The 26,388-nt window shown below is 49.6% G+C and overlaps 2 protein-coding genes across 4 annotated transcripts in view; one reads left to right on the forward strand and one right to left on the reverse strand.

Moving 5' to 3' along the window:
• The first annotated feature begins 605 nt into the window (after window positions 1-605).
• LOC111151693 (2',3'-cyclic nucleotide 3' phosphodiesterase) lies at window positions 606-7,630 on the forward strand. 2 transcript variants are annotated; one of them, XM_022509831.1, is made up of 4 exons: window positions 606-686; window positions 1,893-2,562; window positions 4,711-4,850; window positions 6,149-7,630. In XM_022509831.1, exons 1-4 carry the CDS (start codon window positions 684-686, stop codon window positions 6,596-6,598), a joined length of 1,263 nt encoding a protein of 420 aa, XP_022365539.1. In that variant the 5' UTR covers window positions 606-683; the 3' UTR covers window positions 6,599-7,630. The 2 variants fall into 2 exon arrangements, with proteins under 2 accessions (XP_022365539.1, XP_022365540.1); XM_022509832.1 differs by lacking the exon at window positions 606-686 and adding an exon at window positions 793-849.
• A 1,213-nt stretch (window positions 7,631-8,843) lies between these two features.
• LOC111151333 (DnaJ heat shock protein family (Hsp40) member C7) overlaps window positions 8,844-26,388 on the reverse strand; it is a 28,909-nt gene continuing 11,364 nt past the window's right edge. For both annotated transcript variants that reach the window (XM_022509259.1, XM_022509260.1), the window contains exons 2-14: window positions 26,007-26,095; window positions 25,158-25,282; window positions 24,661-24,774; window positions 23,945-24,019; window positions 19,191-19,309; window positions 18,336-18,489; window positions 17,656-17,820; window positions 16,728-16,819; window positions 13,167-13,240; window positions 12,216-12,362; window positions 11,631-11,783; window positions 9,614-9,676; window positions 8,844-9,164 (exon numbers count right to left, since the gene is read on the reverse strand). In XM_022509259.1, the coding sequence (XP_022364967.1) occupies window positions 9,127-9,164; window positions 9,614-9,676; window positions 11,631-11,783; window positions 12,216-12,362; window positions 13,167-13,240; window positions 16,728-16,819; window positions 17,656-17,820; window positions 18,336-18,489; window positions 19,191-19,309; window positions 23,945-24,019; window positions 24,661-24,774; window positions 25,158-25,282; window positions 26,007-26,095 (1,408 nt within the window). In that variant the 3' untranslated portion in view covers window positions 8,844-9,126. The remainder of the gene's footprint in view (window positions 9,165-9,613; window positions 9,677-11,630; window positions 11,784-12,215; window positions 12,363-13,166; window positions 13,241-16,727; window positions 16,820-17,655; window positions 17,821-18,335; window positions 18,490-19,190; window positions 19,310-23,944; window positions 24,020-24,660; window positions 24,775-25,157; window positions 25,283-26,006; window positions 26,096-26,388) is intronic.

Consider the following 26,388-nt stretch of genomic DNA (forward strand, 5'->3'; position numbering starts at 1 on the left):
CAGCTGAACAGCTGCCTCAGAAAATGAGCCAGGATTTCACTACATTACTCATCTGTCCCGGCTACTGCCATCCTGGTTCCATCTCTCCAGTCCTTCGAAGGTTTAGGGCTGAAGTTAGGCTAGCTAGGACCAGACCCCCACTAATGTGAGGCGAGTGAGGCATTTCAGATGCAGTGGTTCACGGGGCTCCAGGAAACTCACTAAGCAACAGGTAGTATTCTAATGTAAAAACACATCCACAACGCTAAACCCCACGATGAATAAAACACCACAATTTTAAACAAGGACAGGATCTGACCTTGCACTTTCATGACCTTGCCTCCCTGGGCTCATCCTAACCCGGAGCGTGACCCGGGAAAGGTGACTGCCCCCATCTTTCTAGAGTTCCTCGGAAACTCTGAAGGGTATACATGCGCCGCGGCGGTCCGACGGACAGTCGGCTGGACGCTAGGCTACTTCCTCCCTGCGCCGCGTCAGTTTCGGGTTTCGACCCGCCGCGCCTGCGCGATGAGGCGCCGCCCCGCCCCCGGCCCGCCGCGCTCGCTCCGCCCCCGGGCTATGTAAAGCGGCCCGGGGCGGGGGTCGCGCCACCGCTGGACTCCGTGTCCCTCCGCGCAGGCGGGCGGCCCCGGAGAGCTAGTGCCAGCCAAGGCGGCGGCGGCGGCGGCGGCGCCCCCCTCATCATGGTGAGCGGGCGCGGGGAGGCGGGACGGGAGGGGGCGGGCCGGGGAAGCACCCTTACGGAAAACGGGAGTTCAGGGAGATTTTCGGGAGGAAGTGGCATGCAAATGAGGACCTGAGGTTCGCGAGTTGAGCTCTGGCTTTCTGGGCCGTGGGGTGCAGCCTGAGGTAGGGGACACCGGGGCCGAGTTGGGGAGCGGGCACTACCGCGGGAAAAGGGCGGGATCGGGCGCCGCGGGAGTTCGGCCCGCCGAGTGCGGGCCGGGGGTAGTGCGGGGCGGGCGTCCCTCGCCTTCTCCCGCCGCCCGAGGGCCTTATCTGAGAAAAGCCAGTGCCAGTGTCGCGCTCGGGGAGCTGCCGGGAGGTGGAGTCGCTTTAGAGCGACCGCTTGCAGCAACAAGTGCTGTCACTTGTGGCTTTTAGCAGGCGGGAAAACAACAGGCTCAGAGACGTGCTGCCGACGCACAGCAAAGTGGGGGGCGGGGCAGAGCTGGACCCTGGAGGCAGGTGCCGTGGGCCGCCCGGTCCTGGGGCAGGCACGAAGACCACGACTTTGTGGGGGGCCGAGGGCAGAGGAGGAGGTGGCAGGCGTGGTGAATGAGGCCCTTTGTCCGGCGTTCTCCTGCCCTGCCCCCCACCAGCCCTTCTGTGGGACCATTGTCCCCCCCCCATCCCAGACAAGAGAGTATTATCTGTTGCTGCCCTTGTGGGGGTTGGGGAGGCAGTCTTTGGGTAACCCTTCTCCACCCCCAGCCTCCTCTGCACACCCAGAGCCAGGGCAGCTGTGGCTTTGCCCAGACATAGCAGCCCCACCTCCAAAGAGGTCATCCTTAATAGGCTCCAAGAATATAAAGTTAGGGTCTGCTCCTAGAACCACGGGACATGCGCGTCCGGCACACTTTCCCTTGAGAGGCCACAGCTGTGGGGGATCCTTGAAGCCGCAGCCCCGACCGGAGGGAATTCAGAGTTTAGGAAACACTCAGACAAGCTGTCCTCTCCCTCCTCCACGACCAGCAGCTGGCGGCCACCCAGGACGGAGGAGGAGAAGAAGGTCCAGTCCTGGGCCTGGGAAGGTGCCCACCGCACCGGGGGTGCTTTCAACTCAGGGCTGGGAGCCCCGAGTAGGAAGAGGCCAGAGTCCAGGGGGCAAGACCGGTGGGGTGGCCTGGAGCGAGCTGGCTGACCTCCGCTCTTTCCCTCCTCACACACAGAACAGAAGCTTCTCCCGAAAGAGCCACACGTTCCTGCCCAAGATCTTCTTCCGTAAAATGTCGTCGTCAGGGGCCAAGGACAAGCCGGAGCTGCAGTTTCCCTTCCTGCAGGATGAGGAGACCGTGGCCACGCTGCTGGAGTGCAAGACCCTCTTCATCCTGCGGGGCCTGCCGGGGAGCGGCAAGTCCACCCTGGCGCGGGCCATCGTGGACAGGTACCGGGACGGCACCAAGATGGTGTCTGCCGACGCCTACAAGATCACCCCCGGGGGCCGAGGCGACTTCTCAGAGGAGTACAAGCGGCTGGACGAGGACCTGGCTGCCTACTGCCGCCGCGACGTGCGCGTCCTGGTGCTGGACGACACCAACCACGAGCGCGAGCGGCTGGAGCAGCTCTTTGACTTGGCCGACCAGTACCAGTACCAGGTGGTGCTGGTGGAGCCCAAGACGGCGTGGCGGCTGGACTGCGCGCAGCTCAAGGAGAAGAACCAGTGGCAGCTGTCGGCCGATGAGCTGAAGAAGCTGAAGCCGGGGCTGGAGAAGGACTTCCTGCCGCTCTACTTCGGCTGGTTCCTGACCAAGAAGAGCTCGGAGAGCCTCCGCAAGGCCGGCCAGGTCTTCCTGGAGGAGCTGGGCAACCACAAGGCCTTCAAGAAGGAGCTGCGACACTGTAGGTGGCCGGGGATGGGGGGCGGGAGTGGGGGTGGCAGGTGGGAGCGGGGACCGCCACTGTCCTCTGGCAGGGGGGAGGCTGGGGGTGACGAGGCACAGCGGTGGAGGCACAGGGCGCCCTCTCAGCTCACTGCACGCCTCCTCGCCCCACCTCGCCCTCCTCGCCCCACCCCACCCACCATGGAGACCACCGGCCCTGTCTTCTGGGCAGGTGTGGGGGGGGGTGGGAGGACACATTCCCAGCGCCATGGGGAGCATGTCCATGTTTCCTACAGCCTGAGAGGGAGAGCATGAGGCCATGTTTCCACCTGGCCTTTAGCAGCAGAGCCATTTTTCTGAAGTAAAATATTCCACAGAGGGGTGCCTGGATGGCTCAGTGAGTAGAGCCTGTGACTCTATCTCGGGCTCGTGAATCCCAGCCCCATGCTGGGAGGAGAGATCACTAAAAAAATAAGGGGCACCTGGGTGGCTCAGTCGTTTAAGCGTCCGACTCTTGATTTTGGCTCAGGTCATGATCTCAGGGTCAGTGAGATCGAGCCCCATGTTGGGAGTCTTTGCTTAAGATTCTTTCTCTTCTCTCCCTCTGTCCCTCCCCGCCTCCCTTTCTAAATAAATAAATAATGAAAGAACCTAGACAATATACCACAGAATCCTAAGCTGCAAAAAAAATCACAATTAAGACCATTGTGACTTTGGTGGCTATGATTCCCAGGTCTGAGGCTGCCCAGTGCAAACTTCTGGGGCTTCCTGCGGCTCCAGAGAACAGCCTCACACCTAGTCCAGACCCCTCATTTTGCAGAGGGGAAAACCCCCTGGAGGCGTGTGGGATTTGCGCAGAGCTGCGGTGAGAGCCCGCTGGACTCTGTCAGCTCTAGCAGGGGCCTCCCCATACCGGGCGGGAGCTCTCCTGGCAAGGGCTGTCTGCTCCAGGGGTAGGGCAGGTTGGGGTAAGGGAGGCCTTCATTTTTCTGTGACCATTGGCCTCCAGTGACCTCTTAGGGATAGGTCGCCCACTAATCCCTCTGTTCTTTTAGCCCATTTCTGGTGTCCCCAAATTTTAGATTATCTTCCCACCCATATGTCTGTGTGTTGTTCGGAGGCAAAATCTGTGCCTGGATAGTGCTCAGAGATCTCTTCTTGGCTCCTAAACCTGGAACACTGGGAAGCCAGGGAACCGTGAGGCCTGCAGTGATGTCGTCCAGGTGTGAGCCCAGCACCTGGAACTGCTTGGCAGCAAAGCGCCCTACAGGGCGAGCTCCTGACTAGAGCTGCTTTGCCTCTTGTAGCTGCCTTTACCATTAAAAACTGCCACCCATTCCTGCCTAGGACACAGCAGGAGAAATGTAACGGGCCTGCGCTCAGAGCAGAGCTCTCCCTCCACTGTGGAGGGTGAGAAACCTCCTTGTAGGGACTCTGGGAGTGAATACGACAGATTTAGTGACTGAAGCAAGCCCCAAGGCCTGACGTCTGGAAATTGAAATCACGTCTTGATCTCCCAGGTCTTGCCATATGATATCTCCTATCCCAGGACTCTTCCTCCTCTAGGCCCTTTATAGGCTCTCATCCACCAAACAGGCCTGCACAGTACCTGTACAGTGACCAGGTAACTTCTGGTCTGGGTAGGCCCGAGTGAAAGGGGGTACTGCTTAGAGTTCCCTGGGTGGTCCTGGGGAAATGGGTGTATGGTCGCCCTAATGGTACTTGGTTAGAACAGGGTCAGTTATGTGCCCCAGGCCAAAGGACTTAGCTCTGACTCCTTCCATCGTACCACAATAGTTCCAACACCCTTTTGCCTTTCTATCCCATTTTTCATGACCTGCTTCCCTCTTCAGATGTGTAGCTGGTAAAGCTGAGATTCCCTTGGCCTATGCTGCCTGTTCCTGGGTTACAAGTGTGTTAGTTTCCAAATCTGGAAGAGATGTAAAAATCTACATAATGTGAAACCAGGGAATTTAGACCCCTTTTTGTAGCTCTGATGTGGCTATTAGTTTGACCAGCTACTGAAGGAGTGAATTATACCGGATTGCTGAAGAACTCCTGCTTGCCATCATTTTTTTCCCTGCACTCCAAGCCTCTGTGGTCTTGGAGGTGGGTATGAGGATGGCCCCTGCTCTCCTGCCCTGACTGCCCTGCTCTCTCCCTGCAGTTGTCTCTGGGGACGAGCCCAGGGAGAAGATCGAACTGCTCACCTACTTTGGGAAGAGACCCCCCGGCGTGCTGCACTGCACAACCAAGTTCTGTGACTACGGAAAGGCTGCAGGGGCAGACGAGTACGCCCAGCAGGATGTGAGTGCTCCCCCGGGACCCGTGGCTGAGGTGTGGAGAGGGCAGGGTCTTCTGGAAATGGGGGCCAGCTCCATGCAAGGACCAGAAACCAGACAGCCTCGGGAAAAATGGCATCTCCTGCTCCAGGTCGCCCCCCCACAGGCTTAGTCACACAGCTGTCGGCCTCCCCCTGCCTCGCCGCCCCCACACCGCCACCAGCCTGCGCGCTCGCCCCCCAGAGGCTTCTGCTGCAGCTGATGCTTGGCAGCTGGCTCCGGCCTGTAGAGAGTCCCAAAGTTTAGGTGTCCCCCACCCCCAGCAAGCCCTGTACTCAGAGGTCCTGGTCTCCAGGTCCCAGGCCTGGCCTTGCCCTGGAGTGGGGCGCACACATCAAGGGATAGTGGGGCTCCTGGCTTCGGGGTGCCACACCTTTCCCTGCTCCCACTCAGCCGCTCTCTTCTGCCCACAGCCTCTAACGTGCTGTCCTTAAGCCGCAGGCACGTGGCCCGGCTGCGCACTGGTCTCCGGTCTCTGGTGGCCTCCGTGAGGGCTTCTGCCAACCCTCCACCTGTCTCCCCCACTTGTCTGCCCTGGTTAATGCAGCATCCGTTTTACTGATCGTCTGTTGGTCTCCCCCGCTTGCATTTCTCAGTTCGGTTTACTGTCGTATCCATGGCCCCTAGCACAGCAGCATGAACGCACAGGTGACGCTGTCTACACCGTCTCAGCCACCCATGCTCTTAGCACTGTTTATTAAGCCCCTGTTAGGCACCAGGCACGAGGGATTGTGAGCAAAGATAAGAGATACTGTTATGGTCAGTCGGGAGAGATGGTCTTTCTGAGTCAGATATGACCACATGTAAACCCGGGTGTACGAGGTCGATTTTAATCTGAGGCATTTATTTCTGACCTCTCCGATACTGCTTGGGCACTCGGTGCTTTTACTGGGGTGAGCTGAGTAGCAGTGACAATAGCACTTGTCACGTGCTTGTCCCTGTTCTCAATGTGCCCAGACACTTGTTTCATCTGACCACTGAGGTAGGTTCCAGCATCATCCCTGTAGAACAGGTGAATGAGCCAACACGACGAGGTTAAAAGGCTGCTGGGAGGTGGGGCACCAGGCTCAGAGTTGGGGGAGTCTGGTCTTCAGCTCCGCCAGTGTCCTCCGGCTCTTCCGCTCATGTCAGCACAGGGGCCATGAGTGGCTTTTACCCGAGGCTTCTGCTCATGGTGCTCTCCTCTGCTAGGCCCATCCTTGCTCAACAGTCTGCTCCCGGGTCTACCACCTCCAGCTTAGCGCTGTCGTTCCGTCCCCGCAGGTGGTGAGGAAGTCATACTGCAAGGCCTTCACGCTGACCATCAGTGCCCTCTTTGTGACACCCAAGACTACTGGAGCCCGGGTGGAGCTGAGCGAGCAGGAGCTGCCATTGTGGCCAAATGACGTGGACAAGCTGTCCCCCTCTGACAGCCTGCCCCGGGGGAGCCGGGCTCACATCACCCTCGGCTGCGCGGGTGACGTGGAGCCCGTGCAGACGGGCATTGACCTCCTGGAGATTGTGCGGCAGGAGAAGGGGGGCAGCCGAGGCGAGGAGGTGGGTGAGCTAAGCCGGGGCAAACTCTACTCCTTGGGCAATGGGCGCTGGCTGCTGAGCCTGGCCAAGAAGCTGGAGGTCAGGGCCATCTTCACGGGATACTATGGGAAGGGCAAACCCGTGCCCACACACGGCAGCCGCAAGGGGGGCGCCTTGCAGTCCTGCACCATCATCTGAGTGTTCTCGCCGCCGTCAGCCCCCCGCTCCTCAGAAGGGAAGGGGAAGGGGTGGAGGGGAAGGGAAAGCATGCCTTCTGCTTGACCTTTGTTTCAAGTTTTGTTTTTTTTTTTTTTACATTCAAAGTTAACCTTTCTGTAACTTAAAAAAAAAAACTTGTAAAGTAACTTTTCCTGCCCTCCCTTGTCCCCTCTAACACCCAAGCTTTCAACTTGAGAGGGGTGTGGGGAGTGCCATTCAGGAACCCAGAGCAAAGCTGACAAGGCTGAGCCAAGCTGGGCCTGGAGCCACAGCCACAACCCCACGCCCTGACGCCTGTCCCGGGTTCCCTGCCCTGAGCCGGCCAGCGGGGGAGATGCCCCAGAGCTGTGTGTCCCCACCGGGTGGTCACAGCAGCCGCGGGAAACTCGCTATGGATTTGAGAGGGTGGGGAAATCCCTGGGCTTTGACCCCAAATCTAATCACTGCAGCCCCAAGATGTATGCTGGGGCTTTTTTGCCAGGGTAGAAAAGGGGCTTTGCGTCCCACCTTTGGCCCTAAGTGCCTGTCCCCTCCTCCTTTACACTGTGACTAGGGAACATTTGACAGCCACATCCCAGCTGGCTGCAGGTCTCGCCCACGAAGGGGTAGGCTGGCCATCTTTTCCGGCGGTGTGGCTCGGCTGTGGGGTTGGGGAAATCAAAGCCAGAGAAACTACCATCTGCCCAGTCCAGCTCGCCTCCCTGGTGCCTCTGGAGGCCTTGGCGGCTCCTCTACAGGGGTTAGTTGGTGGGGGACCGAGAGCCAACAGAGTGGACCCCTGGCTGGTAAGGGCCAAGCTCCCCTGGTGCTCTGAGAAGGGGTTTTTTAACATTGGTACACATGCTGTGGTTCCTGGGGTGCCCTCCACTGCCCCCCTGCTCAGTAACAGGGCCTTGCTAATCAGGTTGTCACTGGACGAAAGTGCTTGAGATTTAAGTTACTATCCTGGCTTTGCCCGACCTCAGTGACTTGTAAGACTGACCGTGAAATAAACTGTTAATCCTGGCTGTGTGCAGTCTCTCTCACCCTTCTGTGCCCAGCTCAGTCTTCCCTGGAGCCAGGGCTGCTGTATCAGGACTGGCTTTGTCCCGCAGCTTGGGGCCATCGGTCCTGTCTCCCCTCTGCTGGCTGGGCACAGCTGTGGTAAGGTTGGGCGGCTGAACAGTGTTGGCTTTCATGAGGCGGCAGAAAGGAGAGCGGCCGATCTTAGATGCACACAGAAAAGTGGGGGGTGGCTGGGTCTGAGGGAAGTGGAGCAGAGCCTGTCCCCCATAACTGTGGCATCGGGACCACAGGTGCGCCAGCCCCCAGCAATCAGAGGGCCTTCCCGGCCACCCATGTTCCTGGTTTGGGTTTCTGCTGGTCTGCTAGGGAAGGCCGCCCTCAGGTCGGGGTGCTGCAACACAGGGGAAGACCTGACATTTAGGAGTTCATACAGGCCTAACTCAGTCACACTATCGCCATGGCCTTGGCATCAGTGGGGGAAGACTGGAGAGAAAGGGGCCGGGGCTCAGAAGGAAGGGAAGCAGTAAGTTACCTATTTGGTTCACGGTCCTTTCCCAGCCAGCTCTACTACCAAAGTCTCAAATCCCTCTGCCTAAACTCATAAGATTACCTGCCGTGAACCCTATGCTTGACTTGAAGAGCAGGACACTGGTCACCGCCTCCTCCCACAGAGAGGGGACAAGAGTGGAGAAGCTGAGGGGTATTTACTAAGAATGCGGTTTCCAACCACGTCGTGAGCTTAAGTTCTGTGCCTGGACCCCGGGGCCCAGGAGCTGTGTGTCTCACCTGGAGAGGCGGCAGGATTTTGTCCCTGTCTCCATGTCCTTTACCCTGCAGTGGCCAGAGGGCTGTGAGGGCCTGTGTAAACCTCCTGTCTGGGTCAGCCCAGCCTCAGGCTTAGCAGCCAGCCGTGCTCCACGTGAGCTCCGCACACACGCAGCTCCTAGTGAGCTGTAGCGGCCCTTACCGTCAGATCACCTGTGACTGACGTCAGGCGGGGCCCAACACCAACTCAGTCCTGTTCAGCACTCCCAGGCCGAATAGGTCTGGGACAGGTGGCTGGCATCCCCCCGCCATCAGGCCCCAGATGGGCAGGTGCTGAGCCTACAATCTGTGTCCGTACCAGCTCCGCGCTGGGGGCTCAGCTCTGGCCTACCGACTCTGGAGTGACACAAAGCAGCTGCCAGAGCAAAGTGCCAGAAAGGGTCAAAACATTTTATTCTCTTAATTTTTTTTCTTTTTTAATAAAGTTAAACAGTAAAACAAAAATTCACAAGCTGCCTCCCTGTCCACCCCCCGCCTCCCTCCCCTCCCCGCAGTCTTCGGCGCTGGCTCCCTTTCCTTCCCCCCAACTCACACAGACACAGGGTATCCAACTAAGATAACGAAACTGCTCTAAGGACGGGGAGACAAGATGAAGGGAGGAGGTGGTGAACTGTGCCCACGTTCAAGGTTACACTGAGCAAGTCTGCACTTTCTGGGTTCTGGATGGTTTCCTTTCATTAGCCAAATTGAAAAAAGAAATTCCCTGGACCAGATGCTGTAAGGCAAAAAGAAGGGCTTGTTAGCTTACTCTAGGTGGGAAGATCACTCTGCTCTGATTATGGGAAAGTCTTCAAGGGCTGCTTCGAACTCAAACAGAAAAACCACCAAGAGCATCAACAGCCTAGGTCCTAGGGTCTTAGGGGAGCACGTGAGCAGCTGTGTGTGTGCAGCTTCTAAGCGTCACTCTCGCAGAGAAGCCCCGCACTGGACAGCTTAGAGACGCCTCCCAGATGCTGCAGAGGTGTGGACTAATGGTCCCAAGGCACGGTGCACCCAGGAGCCTCCCCACCTCCATCCTCAGCAGCTCGAGTGGACCTGTAACCCTGCTAGATGGGCCTTCTGCCACCTCTACTCCTGGGCCCCTCTGACTTTCAAAGAACTACCCAAGTGGGGAGTCAGGTTATGGGCCTGTGATCTGGGAACTCCTGAGAGCGGGAGGCTTACCTTCAAAGCTGAAGCCCCCAGGACCGCCAAAGAATGCCTTGAAGATATTATTGGCATCAAAATCTGTGGAGCAGAGTAAGAAAACAGGGCAGGGACAAAAAGTTGGAAAAGTTAGACATGTCTGAAGAGGAACTTATGACAACACTAAGAATGGGTCCCCAAAGCTTTCCCAGATTCATCCCTAACCTCCTTCCCAAAACCTCACTGACAGGGTGGGCCTATCTGCCCCGCCCCCTATGCCTACCCCCCCCCCCCCCCATGCCTACACCCCCCCCCCCTCCTCCTCCTCCCTCCTCCTTCTCAGCTGAACCTGAAGGCAAGCTTTCTTTGCCTCAACCTACTTTGCCAGAACTTCTTCTCAGCAACTGGGATGCCATTTGCACTTAAAAGATTCGCCCCACACTGTCTCCCTATAATGCTGGGGCTGCTACTGAGGGGGCGAAAATCTATCACTTCAACGCTAACAACACTAAATATAGGAACAAGATCCAAAGTTTATTGTATCCATTTGATTCCATGCTCTGTCTAGACTATGCCAGGAGTGGGGAAGGAAAGGCATGGCTTATTAGGCATCTACTAGGTGCCAATCATGGTGCTGGGTACTCTTCATACCTTACATCATCACCAATTTACACTCAACAAAACCTAAGTAGAAAGCTCACGTAACTTGCTCAAGATCACGCAGCCAGTGACGGCAGCAGAACCGAACACTCCAGCTCCTTCCTGACTCTAGTGCTGTGGCCTGATCACCAGACCACAGCAGGTCTGCTGCCCCCACCCCCAACTGAGTCCCTAAGCTCTACAGAGCATTCGTCTCCACCAGTTGATCCAACAGGTAGATTGTGTCCAAAAGCAGATTCTTCCTTGCCTGTGCGCCTGCTCATCTGGGGTCCCCTAGCTCAGTGACTGCATCCAGTGAGTCAGCCATCTAAAGCCACTCAGCTTCATCCTTTCCTTCTTCCAACACATCAGCAACCACCTCCTGCTACATCTCCCACTGTGCCCTCCGACCCTTTCCTACCCATGTCTGCTGCCATCTCTCACCCCCTTCCCGGCGCCAAACCACCTCATCACCGCCATCACAGAATACACTTCTGGAGCCAAAGTCTGGTTCGGGGTGCCCCTCCTTACAACCCTTCAATAGCTTTTGACTGCTCGTTGCTCCTCTCAACTGCTGGGCAGAACAATGTTCACTACTGGTCAATCTAAGTTACACACACACCCTGAACCAGTGACAAGGATTATCTAGGTAACATCATTGGTCCTATTTTAAATTTCAAGATTTTCTTAATGGAGGAGAGAGGGCTGGCGTCAGAGACCACGGTCTGAGACGTGTGCAGAGCTCCCGGCCTGTCTCGTCTCCAGCGGAGGTCAGAGCGAGCGTGACACTGACAGCTATGCTTTAAGTCTTTCAGGGAAACTGAACTCTGAAGCCTGCTGGGAACGAGTGACACGCGTAAATATCAGCCAGCACACACTCTGAGGTGGGGAGGAAGCTTCCAGCCGACATGAAAAAAGCCCACATTCCCTACTCTGGCTGCCAAGGCCTTCCAAGGGGGGAGCCAGCTACGTTGCAGCCTCATGTCTCACCTTCCCCTGCCTCAAGCATCCTCTATCCTCCCACACTCAGCCCCTCGCAGCTCCCCGAAGGTATTATTTCGCCATCTCCAAGCTTTCCCTTGCTAGTGCTCACCTCCTAAGTACCCACTCTGCATCTTGAGCTCCTGCTACCCTTGACTGTCCTTTTTGGGACTCTACATCCAGAGCTCAGGGGTCAGATGTGGCCTGTGGTCACTGTGCAAAGCCCAAGACTGGGTTCTTGGAGCTCAGGGAACCTGTGTGATTCACCTGGTATTTCCAGCGCCCAACATAGTGTCTCACACATTGCAGGTATCCATGGGGGGTCTTCACATCACTGTGCTTCCCTGTTACACAGACTCCCCTTTGGAGAGTCTTCAGAAAAATTCTAACTACCTGCTGCTGTCAGGTTCATCCCAGGCTGCCCCAACCAACTCACCGCCCATATTCATGCCCTCCTCATCCAGGTCCTGTCCACTGTCATAGCGAGTCTTTTTCTTGGGATCAGAGAGGATGGTAAAAGCTTCTCCAACTTCCTTGAACTTCTTCTCCTCCTCCTTCTGAACTTCGGCACTGGCTCCACTGTGCCGATCTAAAGGGAAGAGTATGGGAAGAACTCAGAATCACAAGAAAACAGTTTAAGACAGAGACCACTTTATGTCTGACTTTAAACATTTTTATTTATTATTTATTTGAGAGAAGAGAGAGACAGTGAGAGAGAGCATGAGCGAGGAGAAGGTCAGAGGGAGAAGCAGACTCCCCGTGGAGCTGGGAGCCTGATGCAGGACTCGATCCCAGGACTCCAGGATCATGACCCGAGCCGAAGGCAGTCGCTCAACCAACTGAGCCACCCAGGCGCCCTATGTCTGACTTTAGAATCTGGTACACTTCCAAAGCTTGGAGGGTAGGGAGCTTAGCAACAGCTCATTCCCAGCTGAAAAGCCAGAACCTTTCATTCTCACTTGACTTTGGCAAGGCCGGCCTGGTTTACACTTCCCAAGTCTGTTCCCCGCGCCCACTCTACCTGGATGGTGCATCAAGGCCCGTTTCCGGTAAGCTTTCTTGATCTCGTCCTCAGAGGCATTCTTGTCCACTCCCAGAATTTTGTAGTAATCTTTCCTCTTACTCTTCTTCAGTTCCAGCTGTGCATTTTTTAGGAGCTGTTTGTGTTCTAGAAGGAGACAGCTAGAGTCAATGGACAAATCTGACTCTGGTTTTCCTTACCAGGTCCTAACACAGATAGATGCCTTATAGTCAGAAGTTTTGTTAATCATACCAGGCGCATAGGGGCGCCTGGTGGCTCAGTGGGCTAAAGCCACTGCCTTGGGCTCAGGTCATGATCCCAAGGTTCTGGGATCAAGCCCTGCATCGGGCTTTCTGCTTGGCAGGGAGCATGCTTCCCCCAGGTCTCTGCCTGCCTCTCTGCTTATTTGTGATCTCTTGTCTGTGAAATAAATAGAGAAAATCTTTAAAAAAAAAGAGTTTATTTATTTGACGAGAGGCAGACAGAGAGAGAGGGGGAAGCAGGCTCCCCACCAAGCAGAGAGCATGATGCGGGGCTCGATCGCAGGACCCTGAGATCATGACCTGAGCCGAAGGCAGAGGCTTTAACCCACTGAGCCACTCAGGCACCCCAAATAAAATCTTTTAAAAAAAATCATACCAGGCACAGTTATGGTGTTTTCTTCTGAAGATTATAAAAAAAAAAAAAAAAAAAAAAATCGACTCATACTTTGATTCCTCCCATCATCCTAATTACACAAAAAAGGAAGTGAAAGTGACAGAGAGGATTCAAGGCCAGAAAAAAAGTGCCTTATCCTGCACTTGGCATCTCGCCCCACTTCTTCTTGGCTGGTCATCGATAAGCTCCTGGTATATCCTTGTTTCCTGAATCAAACGACCCTGTGTCCAGTTTTAAGGGCCTAAGAGTAAGACCTCACAGTTCCCTGAGAAACATGCTCTCAGATTCCTTTACCTTTTGTTTTCTCCGTCTGATATACTTTTTCATAGTCCCGCACAGCTTCTTCATACTGTTCTGTGTCCATGTAACTGAGAAGGAAATACAGGGGGGTACAGCAACATAAATAGCAATGGCCTTCGGTATCACTCTGGCAGAAGAGGCACAGCTCAAGCAAGAGACACACACTTTTGGTTGAGATGCATCATGAAACAGGAGTCCTTAAGCCAGCCGTGAGAAAAAATTAACTACCAATTTCTCAAGTAAACAGAGATATCTCATGCCACTTGCACCCAACCAGCAAAGTGATCCTCTGCTCTGAGCAGAATGCAACCAACAGGAGAAGGTTCCTTCTGATTTCAGAGCCCCCAAGAGGCATCTGGACTGCCTTAGGAAAGGCAATGTAAATGCATCTACTTGAACGATTACTTGGGATTGAAATGCCAAAGAAAAATTATCCAGTGAGAGCAACGGATATGGAAAAGCTTTGAAACCTGTAGTGCCATAAACATGCAGGGCCAGCTCCAATCCAGAGCAGAAGTGGGATTAGTGAGCCACTTGAAGGATCAAGTTCAAGGTGCTGTGGCTGCTGGCAAATGCTTCCACTAAGACTAATCAATCTGAGAGATGTAGGTAGGAGAAAGAAAGGAGACTCTAAACACAGGCTTGCTTCTATTTCAATAGTGCAGAAGAAAAGTGGGGGGGTGGGTGTCAGCCCAAGATGGGAGGAATCTATCTTGATAGGCTGATGGCCAGAACTTTTAAGACCTTCTCTTCCACAGAAGCAAAGTGGCATTTTCCATGTCCTGATAAGATCACTGGCGCCAAGACTGTCCTACCACTTAAATAAACTGTGGTAGACGTTCCAGAGTCAGACCGCATCAGCTGGATGCAGCATAGCCAGCCACTGCAGAACAAAGACCAAACTGACTACCCTGCCCCTTACCAACCCATCTTCGCAAGCATCAGAGCTCCGTCTGGCTAAGAGGCCACAGCAGGGCGGTGGTACTGATGTGGCTGGCAAGATGGGATGCCCAACTCCTTTTTTATTTTTATTTTTTTAAGATTTTGTTTATTTGACAAGAGAAAGAGATCACAAGTAGGCAGAGAGGCAGGCAGAGAGAGGGAGAAGCAGGCTCCCCGCTGAGCAGAGAGCCCGATGTGGGGCTCGATCCCAGGACCCTGAGATCATGACCTGAGCCAAAGGCAGAGGCTTTAACCCACTGAGCCACCCAGGCGCCCCAAGGACACCCAATTTCTTAAACATCTCTGATTTTCCAGCAGCATCTTAATTTATAATCTTAATTTTAAAAAAATGCTGAGAAGAGCCAGTGCCCTGCAGACACATGGCACAAATGCTACCAGGAGCACAAAGAACCCATTTACAGGGTCAAGAATAATATAAGCTTATAGCTCCAGGTGTAGAATGATCTGATAAGCAACCTTAACAAACTTTACATGCCCTTTTGGAACATATTAAATAAGCTTATTACAGTGATTTGCATTTTTATTTAACATGTTTTTAAAATTCAGAGACATCTTTAAAGATTTTTTTTTTTTTTTTAATTTATTTGACAGACAGATCACAAGTAGGCAGAGAGGCAGGCAGAGAGAGACAGGAGGAGGAGGCAGGCTCCCTGCCAAGCAGAGAGCCCGATGCGGGACTCAATCCCAGGACCCCGAGATCACGACCCGAGCCGAAGGCAGAGGCCCCAACCACTGAGCCACCCAGGCGCCCCAGAGACATCTTTATATTTTTTTCTACATTGCACACCCGAAACGATAGGACACTGTATGTCAACTATATAGCTATTAAAAAGTATCTTCTTTTTAAGTTGAAGAAAAAGTAGAGAAGTAGAGCCTCAGGGAAAAGGGAAACTCCAGCCATGAAAGGAACTGTAGCAAAGATCTGGTGTGTCCCCAACTTCAAGGGTAAGTTGACAAAAGAGTTGGGCAGCAGTCAAGCCCCTGTCCCTGGTTAGGCTTTGGCCTGCACTAATCTCTGCTACTTCATGTCAATCCCAGCTACTTGAGGGGACCACTGGCCAAATTTTGGCCAACTGTGCCCAAGAGTGCATGCTGTCCCCTGTGGTGGAATCTCAAAGGTAGAGCCACCCAGAGGACATTTCTGTTTCTACCACAAAGATAAGGAGTTGTCTGATTAAAGCCATTTGATTTTTCCTTATTGAACACGTATCAAGATGTAATTATCCACTCCATTACCTTCCTAACAAGCCAAGAATTTTCTCTTCTCTCCCCAATCCTTGTTCGGACACTGCAGTGTTCACTGAGCCGATGTGGTGTCGTGCCCCTGGCCACCGCTGCCCCACTAGATACTCGGGGGATTCTCTTTGCTAGCATTACAGCTAACAGCACAGTGAACTTGCCTACAGCATTTTGAATCTGTTAAATTGAGTCATTAGCTGGGCGAGAAGGTATGTGCTATGTCTTTCAAAGCTTCCATGTTTGCCAACGGTTTGCAAAGAGATGACTGACAGCTGGTCACAGTCTGTAATACGATTCCATGGATGTTTCTGTTTGACAGACTTACTGGTCTACTTAGAAATCCACTTAAAAACAAACAAAAGGACCACACACAGTAGCAATTTTCCTATTTTTAAAAAATGCGGATAGTTTTGGGAAAACGAAATGGGAGGCAGGCCATGTCCTGCACCACTGATGAGACCAAGGAGCTTGAAGGACAGGCTCCTCCGGCACCTGTCACAGCACCAGTTCTTTGGTTCCAACATTTCATGACAAGAAATGGAATGAATGCTAGAGGATTAGTATACAACATATAGGTCTTCCTTTTGGAACTTTCAAGGTTGGAATGTTCTTTCCTGTCTGGCTTAGAATCTGAAATAAGAAGAGATGGATTTGGGGGAGGTCTCTCTCTGCCTTTGCTGAGGTTCCTGTCTGCAAAGAAGAGTCTGGATGGACAAGTAAGCTGGCAAGCACCCTGACTCTGAAGGCAAATCTGGGCACTAGATCTAGGTAGGCATATCCTGACTCATAAATCACCGAGTCCCACGGAGCTAATCCAAAAGGGGCTTCCTTCATACTGGGAGGCTGAGCCAGATTAAATCCCTTCAATCAAAAGACTGTCTTCCTTAACCCAGAACAAACGGGAGAAGGACAACTGTGAACTGTCTCCAAGAGATAACTTTATTTCTTCCTCTTCCAAGCACCATACATTCATTCCACAAAACATTTACTGAGTGAGCACCGACTGTGTGCCAAGCACTGTGCCAAGTTAGAGCAAAAGTGTACAACACAAAATACAATCTCCAAAGGAAATGGATTTAAACTTAAAAAAAGGAATTTGGGTCAGGCATCAAAGGAAACTTACTGACCGTGAGGGGCGTAAGACACAGGCATGGGAGACTGAGGGAGCTTGTGCAATCTCCTCCGCTGGAGGTCTATAAAGATAGTCTAGGGCTGGAACAATCCCACCTAGAGGCAGGGGGAAGGACCAAATGACCTCACAACATCCCTGGGTCTGCTTCAGCATCCACAGTGCAATTCCCCTGGCAGGCCAGCAGCAACTCCCTCTTCCCCTCGCCCGCCGGAGGCACTCACCACTGAGCTCTTCTCAAGTAGGCTTTTATATAAGTGGCATCGAGCTTCACTGCACTCGTGCAGTCTTCTATTGCATCATCTAGTTTCCTAAGCTTCAGGAGAGAGAGAGCAGTCATACTTCACATCTCTGTGGACCGAGGGAGCCCAGAGGCTGTGAGCACGGCTTCAAAATTCTAAGAGGATCAGTCATGCTGGCTCCCCAACTGTCACACTTACTCTCGGTCACTGAAAAAGCCAGTGTCTCAGAGGGCTAAGGACACCAGGTTCCAAACTGGTTTCTCTTCTACGGGATGGAAGCCAGGCACACTTACATGCAGGGATAAAGCACCTTTACCATTCTGGGATAGTGCCCAGATGAGATACAGAAATAGGGTAGTTCCTGCCCTCCATTCTCCCAAAGGCCAACGAGAGGGGTAAAACTGCTCTGATTTCTAAACACTGGAACACTGTAAGAGCAAGGAGCCTGCTGTTGTTTCTTATGGTACGAAGGACTAGAGTGGGCCCGCACACTGTTTCCAGCCGAGTGCAGTGAATATTACTTAGGATGGACAAAAAATCTAAGCCTGTCTCATACTCTAATTTCCTCCAAATCACTCCTAAGAAAGAAATAACCACTTGCTTAGGCCAAAAGCAGCAATAACATTTGCATAAAAAATTATCCCAAAGCCTCTAGGCATTCTCTTAATGGAGGAAAGGGATCTTGAGGAAGAACCGGTAGGAATAGCCTTTCAAACTGTCCCTCAAGTGCCCTTCAATTCCACGGAAAAGGTAAAAGCTTGCCTCTCAGAAGGAAGTTCCTAATAAGCTGAGCCTTCCACCAAAACCACCTTTTCTTCTCCTTTCACCTCATTAGGCAGAGTCCCCAAGCCCTCTTTGATGTCCCTTAAACATATCTCCACAGGCCCCGAGACCCAGACCGAGTGCTTACCTTGGAATTAACCGTGCCCCGATTACAGTAGAGTTTTGCATTTGTTTTTATATTGTTAGGGTCTATCCCCAGGGCTTCTGTGTACAGTTCATAGGCTAGCTTGTAATTTCCTTCTTTAAATGCTTTATTCCCATCTTCTTTCTTTGCTTTAAGTGCTTTGGCATTCTACAGGAAAAGCAAGGGGAGATTAGTTCATAACCAGGAAACCTCAGGCCACTATAACAGAGAGGTCCAAGTCTATTTTCAATTTCTCAGATCCCAGCTGTTTAGCATCACCCTGACCACCACCCCCACCCCCTGGGCTATTTGTTGCTCACTGGTGCTTCCTACAGCGTGGACAGGTGAAACCAAGATTTACAAAAGAACAACAATGAGACTCGTTTACCCAGGTTTTACCTCCACTCCCTAGGATAAACATTACTATTTTTTCTTCACTGAGGGAAGAAAAAAACACACTTAGGTATTAGAAGGATCTGAGCCTGTATGATCACATTTACCTTTGGGTCAATAAAAGGTAGTTCTGAAATAATTTCTAATAAAAGGATGAAGCATCCTGGCAAGGTGGGCAAAGGAGCTATCTATCATATTTCATATGGGCCTTGAACCTTCCACTCTTGACTCTCTTAAAGGCTCAAAAGGGAAGCTTTTTTTCCTACTCAGAAGTGGGGCCTAGAACTTACTCTGCAAGCAATGCAGGCCTTCTCATGGTCAGGAGCCATCCTGAGAGCCTGTACAAAAAACTGAACCGCCTTCTCAATACAATCTTCATAATAAAGGCAAAGACCTCGTACATACAGAGCATCCGCATTGGTAGAATCCATTCGTAAAATGTCACTGCAATAGCCGGAAAGGGGCACATTCAGCATGGTTTGGATCTCCCTACCATTACTATCATTTGTGATTACTCTTGCCAGCTTTTCTCTTGACCGTGTGTCTAGTACAAAAGTATCCAAATGTAGACAGATCCCAATGAGCTCTTCCCATATCTTCGCCAAATAAACCACCTGCATTTACCCTTAATACACTTCCTGTGTCTCAGTCTTTGTTAGAGATTGGCAAACTACAGCCCACAGGGCCCGATCCTGCCTGACACTGTTCATATAAATTAAACTGTACTGAAATCAGGCCACGTCATCCACTTATCTGTTATAAGCGGTTGCTTCTGCACTACAGTGGCAGAGGTGAATGGTTGCGACAGAGACTGTATGACCTACAAAGCCTAAAATATTTACTACCTGGCCCTTCACAGAGCTCGCAAACCTGTGGGGTAGGAAGAAAATGACATTAAAACAAATAAAAAACAAAAAGCCACATCTCACACATGTGTTCTCCCACATGGAGCTGAAGTTCCTACTGTACTTCTACGTGTCCGGTAGTTTTCAGATCTTGTCTAACTCTGGCTTTAAGTCCCAGGAAGGTCTGCTCAGCTCTACCTGGTCTATACCTACACGACATATGGTGGTACAGAGAGAGCTGCCAGACGGCACCTGTCCAGTGGTGGGACAGTTCAATACAGAACTGGCCTGACTTCATACCTGGCCACAGACTGTGCTTCCGGGTAACGACCCAGCATTGCTAAACATTCTGCTTTGAGGATTTTGAAGCGATGGCAGGCAGGGGCAAATTCTAGGGCACGATCCATGCAGAAAACCACCTATGGGGAGAAGAAAGAAAAGAAGGCTCTTCATTCTGGACTCCAGAAGTATCTTCATTTATTAAATATTTACTTATTCATTAAATATCTGGCCATGACCAACAGACAGATTAAAAAAAAAGTAGTATCAGAGCCTAGGAACATACCTAATTCTTTTGATTAAACCACTGAAACAAGAGGAGAAACTGATCCAGATTCTAACGACACGAAAACAGCAAACATTGAAGTACTTTATATACTGACCGAGTTAATGCTCACAACAATTTTATAATGTAATTTTATGAAGTACCTTATTTTATCAATGAGAAACTAAACTAAAACACAGAGATAAAGGAATGTGTTCAAGGTCACCAAAGCTAGTGACGGAAGCAGGATTTGGTCTCAGACACTATAACTCCAGAGCCTGTTAATCACCATGCGAAGCCGCCTCCGCAGTGACTGGGACCAAAATTCACATTCTTCTAGTATAGAAATCTGGTTATTTGCTACTCTGCATAACTTACCATGCTTAGCCTATTACATAAGACAAGGATACCTAAAATTACCTGATATAGAATCATTGCTCCCTATATTACTAAAAGTGCTTACTGTTCCCTCCTCCCTGTGCCATGAGCCTCATTAAGCACCCTGGTGGCCACTCTTCCACTTCTATTTTATTTTTATTTCTTTTTTATTTTTTATTTTTCTGAAGATTTTATTTATTTATATGACAGACAGAGATCACAAGTAGGCAGAGAGGCAGGCAGAGAAAGAAGGGGAAGCAGGCTCCCTGCTGAGCAGAGAGCCCGATGTGGGGCTCGATCCCAGGACCCTGGGATCATGACCTGAGCTGAAGGCAGAGGCTCAACCCACTGAGCCATCCAGGCGCCCCTTTATTTATTTTTTAAAAGGTTTATTTATTTGTGAGGGGTATAAGTGGAGGGGGAGGACAGAGGGAGAGAGAATCCTCAGACTCCCCACTGAGCATGGAGCCCAACACAGGGCTCAATCCCAGGACCGACTGAGCCACCCAGGCACCCCTCCACTTCTATTTTAGTAGAAATATACCAATAAAATGGTTGGTTTTAAATGCTCCTAAAGAGACTGTTATCAGACTACTATACTCCACATGCTAAGATATAAACCAAAAAGCGTTTCTCTCACACACATGCGCACGCTGGGATTACTTATCTTTCAGCTCCACATCTTCCTTTTTTCTCTTTTCATAAGTTTGTTCTCTGAGCCTTCACTTTTTTTTTTTAAGATTTTTTATTTTATTTATTTGACAGAGAGAGATAACAGCAAGAGAGGGAACACAGCAGGGGGAGTCGGAGAGGGAGAAGCAGGCTTCCCGCTGAGCAGGGAGCCCAAATCAGGGCTTGATCCCAGGACCCTGGGATCATGACCTGAACCAAACACAGATGCTTAATGACGACTGAGCCACCCAGGCGCCCAAAGTCTTCGCTTTTGATTTAGCTGCTATTTCTGGGAGGTCCTTGCTGAATCATATTCTCGTCAAGGATAAATGACCCGAAGGAGGAATGTGGAATTAAGAGACACCATTTTGTCTAAGAATCTGGCCATGGGGATCAGGAAGAAATGAAGTTTGAAAGCTCAGAAGTAATAATGGGCCAAATTCCAGCAACAGGCAACTGGTTAGACATTCATATAATGGAATACCGATTGGCTCTAAAACAGAATGAAGCAACTTTCCATGTATTACTACAGAAAGACTTCCAAGGTCTACTAAATGGAAAAAAAGTAAGGTCCACAACAGTGAAAAGCATATAACCTTTCATATAAAAAAGGGAAAATCAGGACTCTGTATTTCTATTTGCTTACATATGTACAATCAAACTGTACAGGAACAGAAGAAATAAGACCAGAGATTACTTGAGGGGGTGAGAACTAGGCAGATAGAAGTGTGAGGGAATACCTATCACTGAGTATTTATACTTCTACCTCCCCCACTCCACCAATACTTCTCTAATTTTTAAATGATGAATAACACCATTCAAAAATCTAAATTTGAAAATATGCAGAAGAAAGAAAATACCAAGAGCTGCTCCACTGGGAAGACTGCAGTGTTCACAGAGCAATGTGGGGGGAGAACTCTCTCTCGGGGCACAGGTCACTATCCTAGAAGTTCTAAGGATACTATGAAAATTCAGATATCATGTAGGGTGGAGTCATGGTGCTAATTTTTTCTCCCTTAAATAAAAAAAGAACTGGGGAGGGAAGGGAAGCAATCAGATGTAAGCAGCCACACCCCGTTGCATTCGCAACGTTCTGTGTGGAGATGGTTCTACCCATCGGGTCAGTGGCGTGTCAGCTGAAGGCTCAGTGCTTCACTTCCCACCCCCCAACCCCCATGACTACGGACAGCTGCAGGCAAAGAAGATCTTTGTTTCTTCCGAGTTCATCTGTTTCCCGGGCCAGGATCATAATTCTTCATTTGTGACATCACCATGAGCTACAGTGGGGGGGGCTGGGATGTCACAAACAGAGGATTCTGTCACAAACTGGGGATTCTGGCTCCAGAGTGGGCAAGAGAGAAAAGAAACTCTAAAAACTGCCTTTTGAGACAAAGCTTTTGCCTATATAAAGCTCTGAAAACGTGACAGAAGGCAGAATCGCTTTCTAAACACACACACACACCCCTCAAAAAACTTATGAATCACAGTACAAAGACACTGTGGTTATTAAAACCAATGGACAGAAGAGGGATGCTAATGAGTTAATGCTGGGACTCTGCATAAGCTAATCAGAAATATTTATTACCAAATACCTGCACATTTTGTTACTTAAGAATAAGAATAGGGGCACCTGGGTGGCTCAGTGGGTTAAAGCCTCTGCCTTCGGCTCAGATCATGATCTCAGGGTCCTGGGATCGAGCCCCGCATTGGGCTCTCTGCTCAGCAGGGAGCCTGCTTCCCTTCCTCTCTCTCTGCCTGCCTCTCTGTCTACTTGTGATCTCTGTCAAATAAATAAATAAAATCTTTAAAAAAAAATTAAGAATAATTCTAAAAAATAATAATAATTCTTAACTGTACCCTTTTATCAAACGTTTATTGAGTACATTCTATAGAAAGCACTGAGCAAATTCCCACATATGAAGTAACAATCTGTTCCTTGGATGATACAAACCTCTTGTAAGTGATCCTGAAAATTGATCCTAATCAGTGGTTTTTACCTTTTTAGGGGACTATTCACCTTCCCTTTTGAAACTCTTATGAAAGTTATCACCTAAGCAGGGAATTGAGAATTTTTTTTTTAAAGATTTTATTTATTTATTTGACAGACAGAAATCACAAGGAGGCAGAGAGGCAGGCAGAGAGAAACGGGGAAGCAGGCTCCCTGCTGAGCAGACAGTCTGACTCGGGGCTCCATCCCAGGACCCTGGAATCACAACCTGAGCCAAAGGCAGAGGCTTTAACCCACTCAAGCCACCCAGGCGCCCCGGGAATTGAGAATTATACAGATGAGGCATAACCACTATTAACAAGAGCTACAAAGATATCTAGAACTTTTATACCTTTCCCATGCTTTCAGACAGGTGAACCCTTTTGGCATGTAAATTTTCATGGACTATCACACAGCTCCATAAAGGAGAGTAGTGTGCTTTCACAGAAAGGCCTAACATCAAAACGGTAGTGATGACAGGTTACATACATTGGTCAAAAATCTGTAAGGAGCCTCTATTTTTTATTTAGACCTGCATCTAATTCACACAAAGCAGGAGTTAAAACTAGCTCTCATTCAAATTAAAATGGATTACCCAAACCTAATATTTAATTCTAGCTAGTATTCCCTCTATTAGCCAGCACACTCTTAGGCTACTATCTTATATCAAAAGCAGGAACAAACTCGAGTAAACTCACACTGCTTTTTATCATAAAGCCAAATATAATTAGAAAATAAATACCTTGGCAAAAAAATTTTTAGATGCCATTTTGGTAGTTTCTTATAAAATTTAACATGCTTTTACCACATGATCAGGCAATTGCCCTTCTTGGTATTTACCCAAAATGGGTGAAAACTTGTATCGACAAAAAAACCTGCACGCAAATGTTTAGAGCAGCTCTATTCAAAACTGTCAAAACCATGACTGTAACACATGTGCCCCTCAGAGCACCTGGGTGGCTCAGTCAGTTAAGCATCTGCCTTCAGCTCAGGGCATGATCCCAGGGTCCTAGCTTCCTGCTCAGTGGGGAGTCTGCTTCTCCCTCTCCCTCTGCCTTTCCCTCATGCTCCTGCTCTCTCTGGTGCACTCTCTCTCTCTCAAATAAATCTTAAAAAAAAAAAAAAAAAAAGTGCCTTTGGTGGGAAATGTTGATAATGGGGGAGGCTATGCATGTGTGGGGGCAGGAGGATACGCAAACTCTCTGTACCTTCCTCTCAGTTCTGCTGTGAACCTGTTCTTAAAAAAAATACTCTAAAAAAAAAAAAAAGAAAAAGGCAAAGTCAAACTGAAGTGGTAATTTATTATTCTGGATCTTCTGTACCATACCACCTACACCCACACCCACCCACCAACACACACACACACACACACCCCTTCTGTACCATACTACACACATCCACGCACACATGCACGCGCACACGGGGAGCCTTGTAATAAAGGGTAGATAAGATTTCCCCATAGTTGTACCTTACCTTCCGAAAATCCCGCTTCTCAAAATCTGTTTCTGCTATTTTCTCATATTCTATGACTGCATTAGCATTCTTGAACTATATGAGAAAATCAGATAAGGGAAAGTTTTAATGATGTTGTAAATTCAACAACCACAAAAAAAAAAATCAAGATTTTGATGAAATATGAGTTCAAGAAAATCAGAACCACAGACTTTTCACAAATCAAGTTGGTGAAGATGCAGCTGTGACCTCAGTTTGAACTTCAAGTCAGGAAAACCAGAGTCATGCCCTGACAGACATAAATTAAAGGCACGGCATCATCAGAGGTTGAGCAGAAGTTTCCAGATTCTCACTAAAACGCATCCAGGAGTAAACTGGGAATAAATGGAAATGGAACTAAAACACATTTTAGCTGCTACTGATTTAATCAGGATTTGAATTTACTCAAATACTTTAACCTCACTCAAATCCGTTCCTTGCAGCATCTCTCTGCTCCACAGCCATCTCAGAAACCCTCCATTTTACAGATTCCTAATTTATAAATAATATTTAAAACTGTCTACATATAAGAAACTGAGGCTCAGACTATAAGACTTGCCTATAGTGACCCAGGTGTGGCAATGCCAGAAGTGAGACTAGCTCTCAGTTCTTTTTTTTTTTTTTTGAGCTCTCAGTTCTGACTTTCAGGTCACTATACCACAGTGTCTCTTTCCATATGGACAAGACCAGAACCATACCTCCTGTTGTGCCTGAGCGTTTTTGTGATCCAGTTCTAGGGCTCTCTGGAAACTACGACATGCCGCCATGGCATTCCCTAGAGATAGGTGGCACTTGCCCTCTCGTAGATGTCCCTAGAAGAAATGCAAAGAGCGAAGAAAAGGAGCATGATTGGCCAAGCAGAGAGCAACCAACAGCAGCAACAAACACCCACACAAAACCAGCATGGGATGAAAGTGCCAGAGCAGCGGTTCTCACCCAGGGGAGATTCCGCCCTCCATGGTACGGTGAGCAACGTTGGAGACATGTTTGGTTGTCACAGCCTGGGAGAAGGGGTGCTACTTAGACCTCGTGGTTAAAGAGATGCTGCTAAATGTCACACAACACACAGGATAGCCCCCCCACAACAAAGAATTATCTGGTCCCAAGTGTCTACGGTGTCAAGACGGAGAAGACCTGGGCTAGAGGAACGCAACTGCAGCAACCAGTCCTCCCCACGGATGGTCACATTACGTACCCGGACGAAACTGTCATCCAGCCTCACTGACTGCTGTGCATCCCCAAGAGCTTCCCGGAACTTTCCAAGCATCATCAAAGTGGCAGCTCGATTCCCATAATAGCTAGCATTTTTAGGACACATATCTACAGGAAAGGCAGAAGAAAATAAAATAAAGCTTAGCATGGGTCACTGCTTCAAAAACGCAGGGGCCATCTCCCCTCAGAACTACATCAAGGCAATCAAACTATGATAGGAATGCTGACAAACTCTAAAAGGCCACGGCCGAAATTCTGACTACCTGTGCAAACAGCAGCAACAGTATGACCAATTAAAAAAATAGTTACTTAAAAATAATTTATGATAGCTTTAAAGTGCACTGATTATCCTTTAAAGGGGAGGGGCCAGCACATTTATCTTCTTAATGAATTGTATTACAGATAATGAGAGATAAAAATGAATTTGCATTTGTTGAATTAGGGTTGGAGAGCCTGCAAGCAAGTTAGGTGAGAAACACGCTGACATGGGATTAAAATATGCTGGCAGATGAGGCATGAAAGTTGTTAAGATCTGATAATTAATATCCATAAGGGCCATTTTCTAACATGGTTAAATGAGCCGGAAATGGCTGAGATGCATGTAGGCGGATTATCTTTTTGCCGTATCTAGAATTTCTGGACTTGCCTTTAATTTGTCAAATGAACTACCCATTTATAGGTCATCCCTCATAAGCCAATTAAGTTTGAAAGATTTCACAGAGTAAGTTATGAACCCACTAAGCCAAAGGCTACTTTTTCACGAGGCGCTACTTATAACAGAATTTATATTTAGCAAATTTATCTTCCAACATAAGCGGCAGGTCCTTCTCACCTATGGCTTTTGTATAATAGTTATAAGCTTCATTGTAATCTTTCTTGGCATAGTATGCATTTCCTTGTTCCTTGAAAGACTCTGCTTCCCTGAAAAGGAAAGAGAAAGAGGAGCATGTTACACACAAGGACTCACCTCTGTAAATCTCATGGGAGCAATCTTTGGTCTAGAGCCCCAAGCATACTGAGCTGAAAGTTAGTGTGATACTTGAAGGAATTTATAGATTTGTTTGATGCTATTCTTTTGGTCACTTAGATACATTCAAACTAAACAGAGAAAACTTCTCTCATGTTACCTGCCTTTCCTCGCTATTCCTGCCTATTAGACATCCTTTCACAGAGACTGAAATTTTTAAAGTTTATTTATTTATTAAATAATCTCT

Source organism: Enhydra lutris, unplaced genomic scaffold (assembly GCF_002288905.1).
Source record: "Enhydra lutris kenyoni isolate GAN:26980312 unplaced genomic scaffold, ASM228890v2 scaffoldscaffold26, whole genome shotgun sequence".
Classification (NCBI taxonomy): domain Eukaryota; kingdom Metazoa; phylum Chordata; class Mammalia; order Carnivora; family Mustelidae; genus Enhydra; species Enhydra lutris.

Excerpts from the sequence above, each read along its gene's own strand:
- LOC111151693 (XM_022509831.1), top strand. Across the intron at positions 2,563-4,710 it reads CAAGAAGGAGCTGCGACACT|TTGTCTCTGGGGACGAGCCC; the intron begins GTAGGTGGCCGG and ends CTCTCCCTGCAG. Across the intron at positions 4,851-6,148 it reads ACGAGTACGCCCAGCAGGAT|GTGGTGAGGAAGTCATACTG; the intron begins GTGAGTGCTCCC and ends CCGTCCCCGCAG.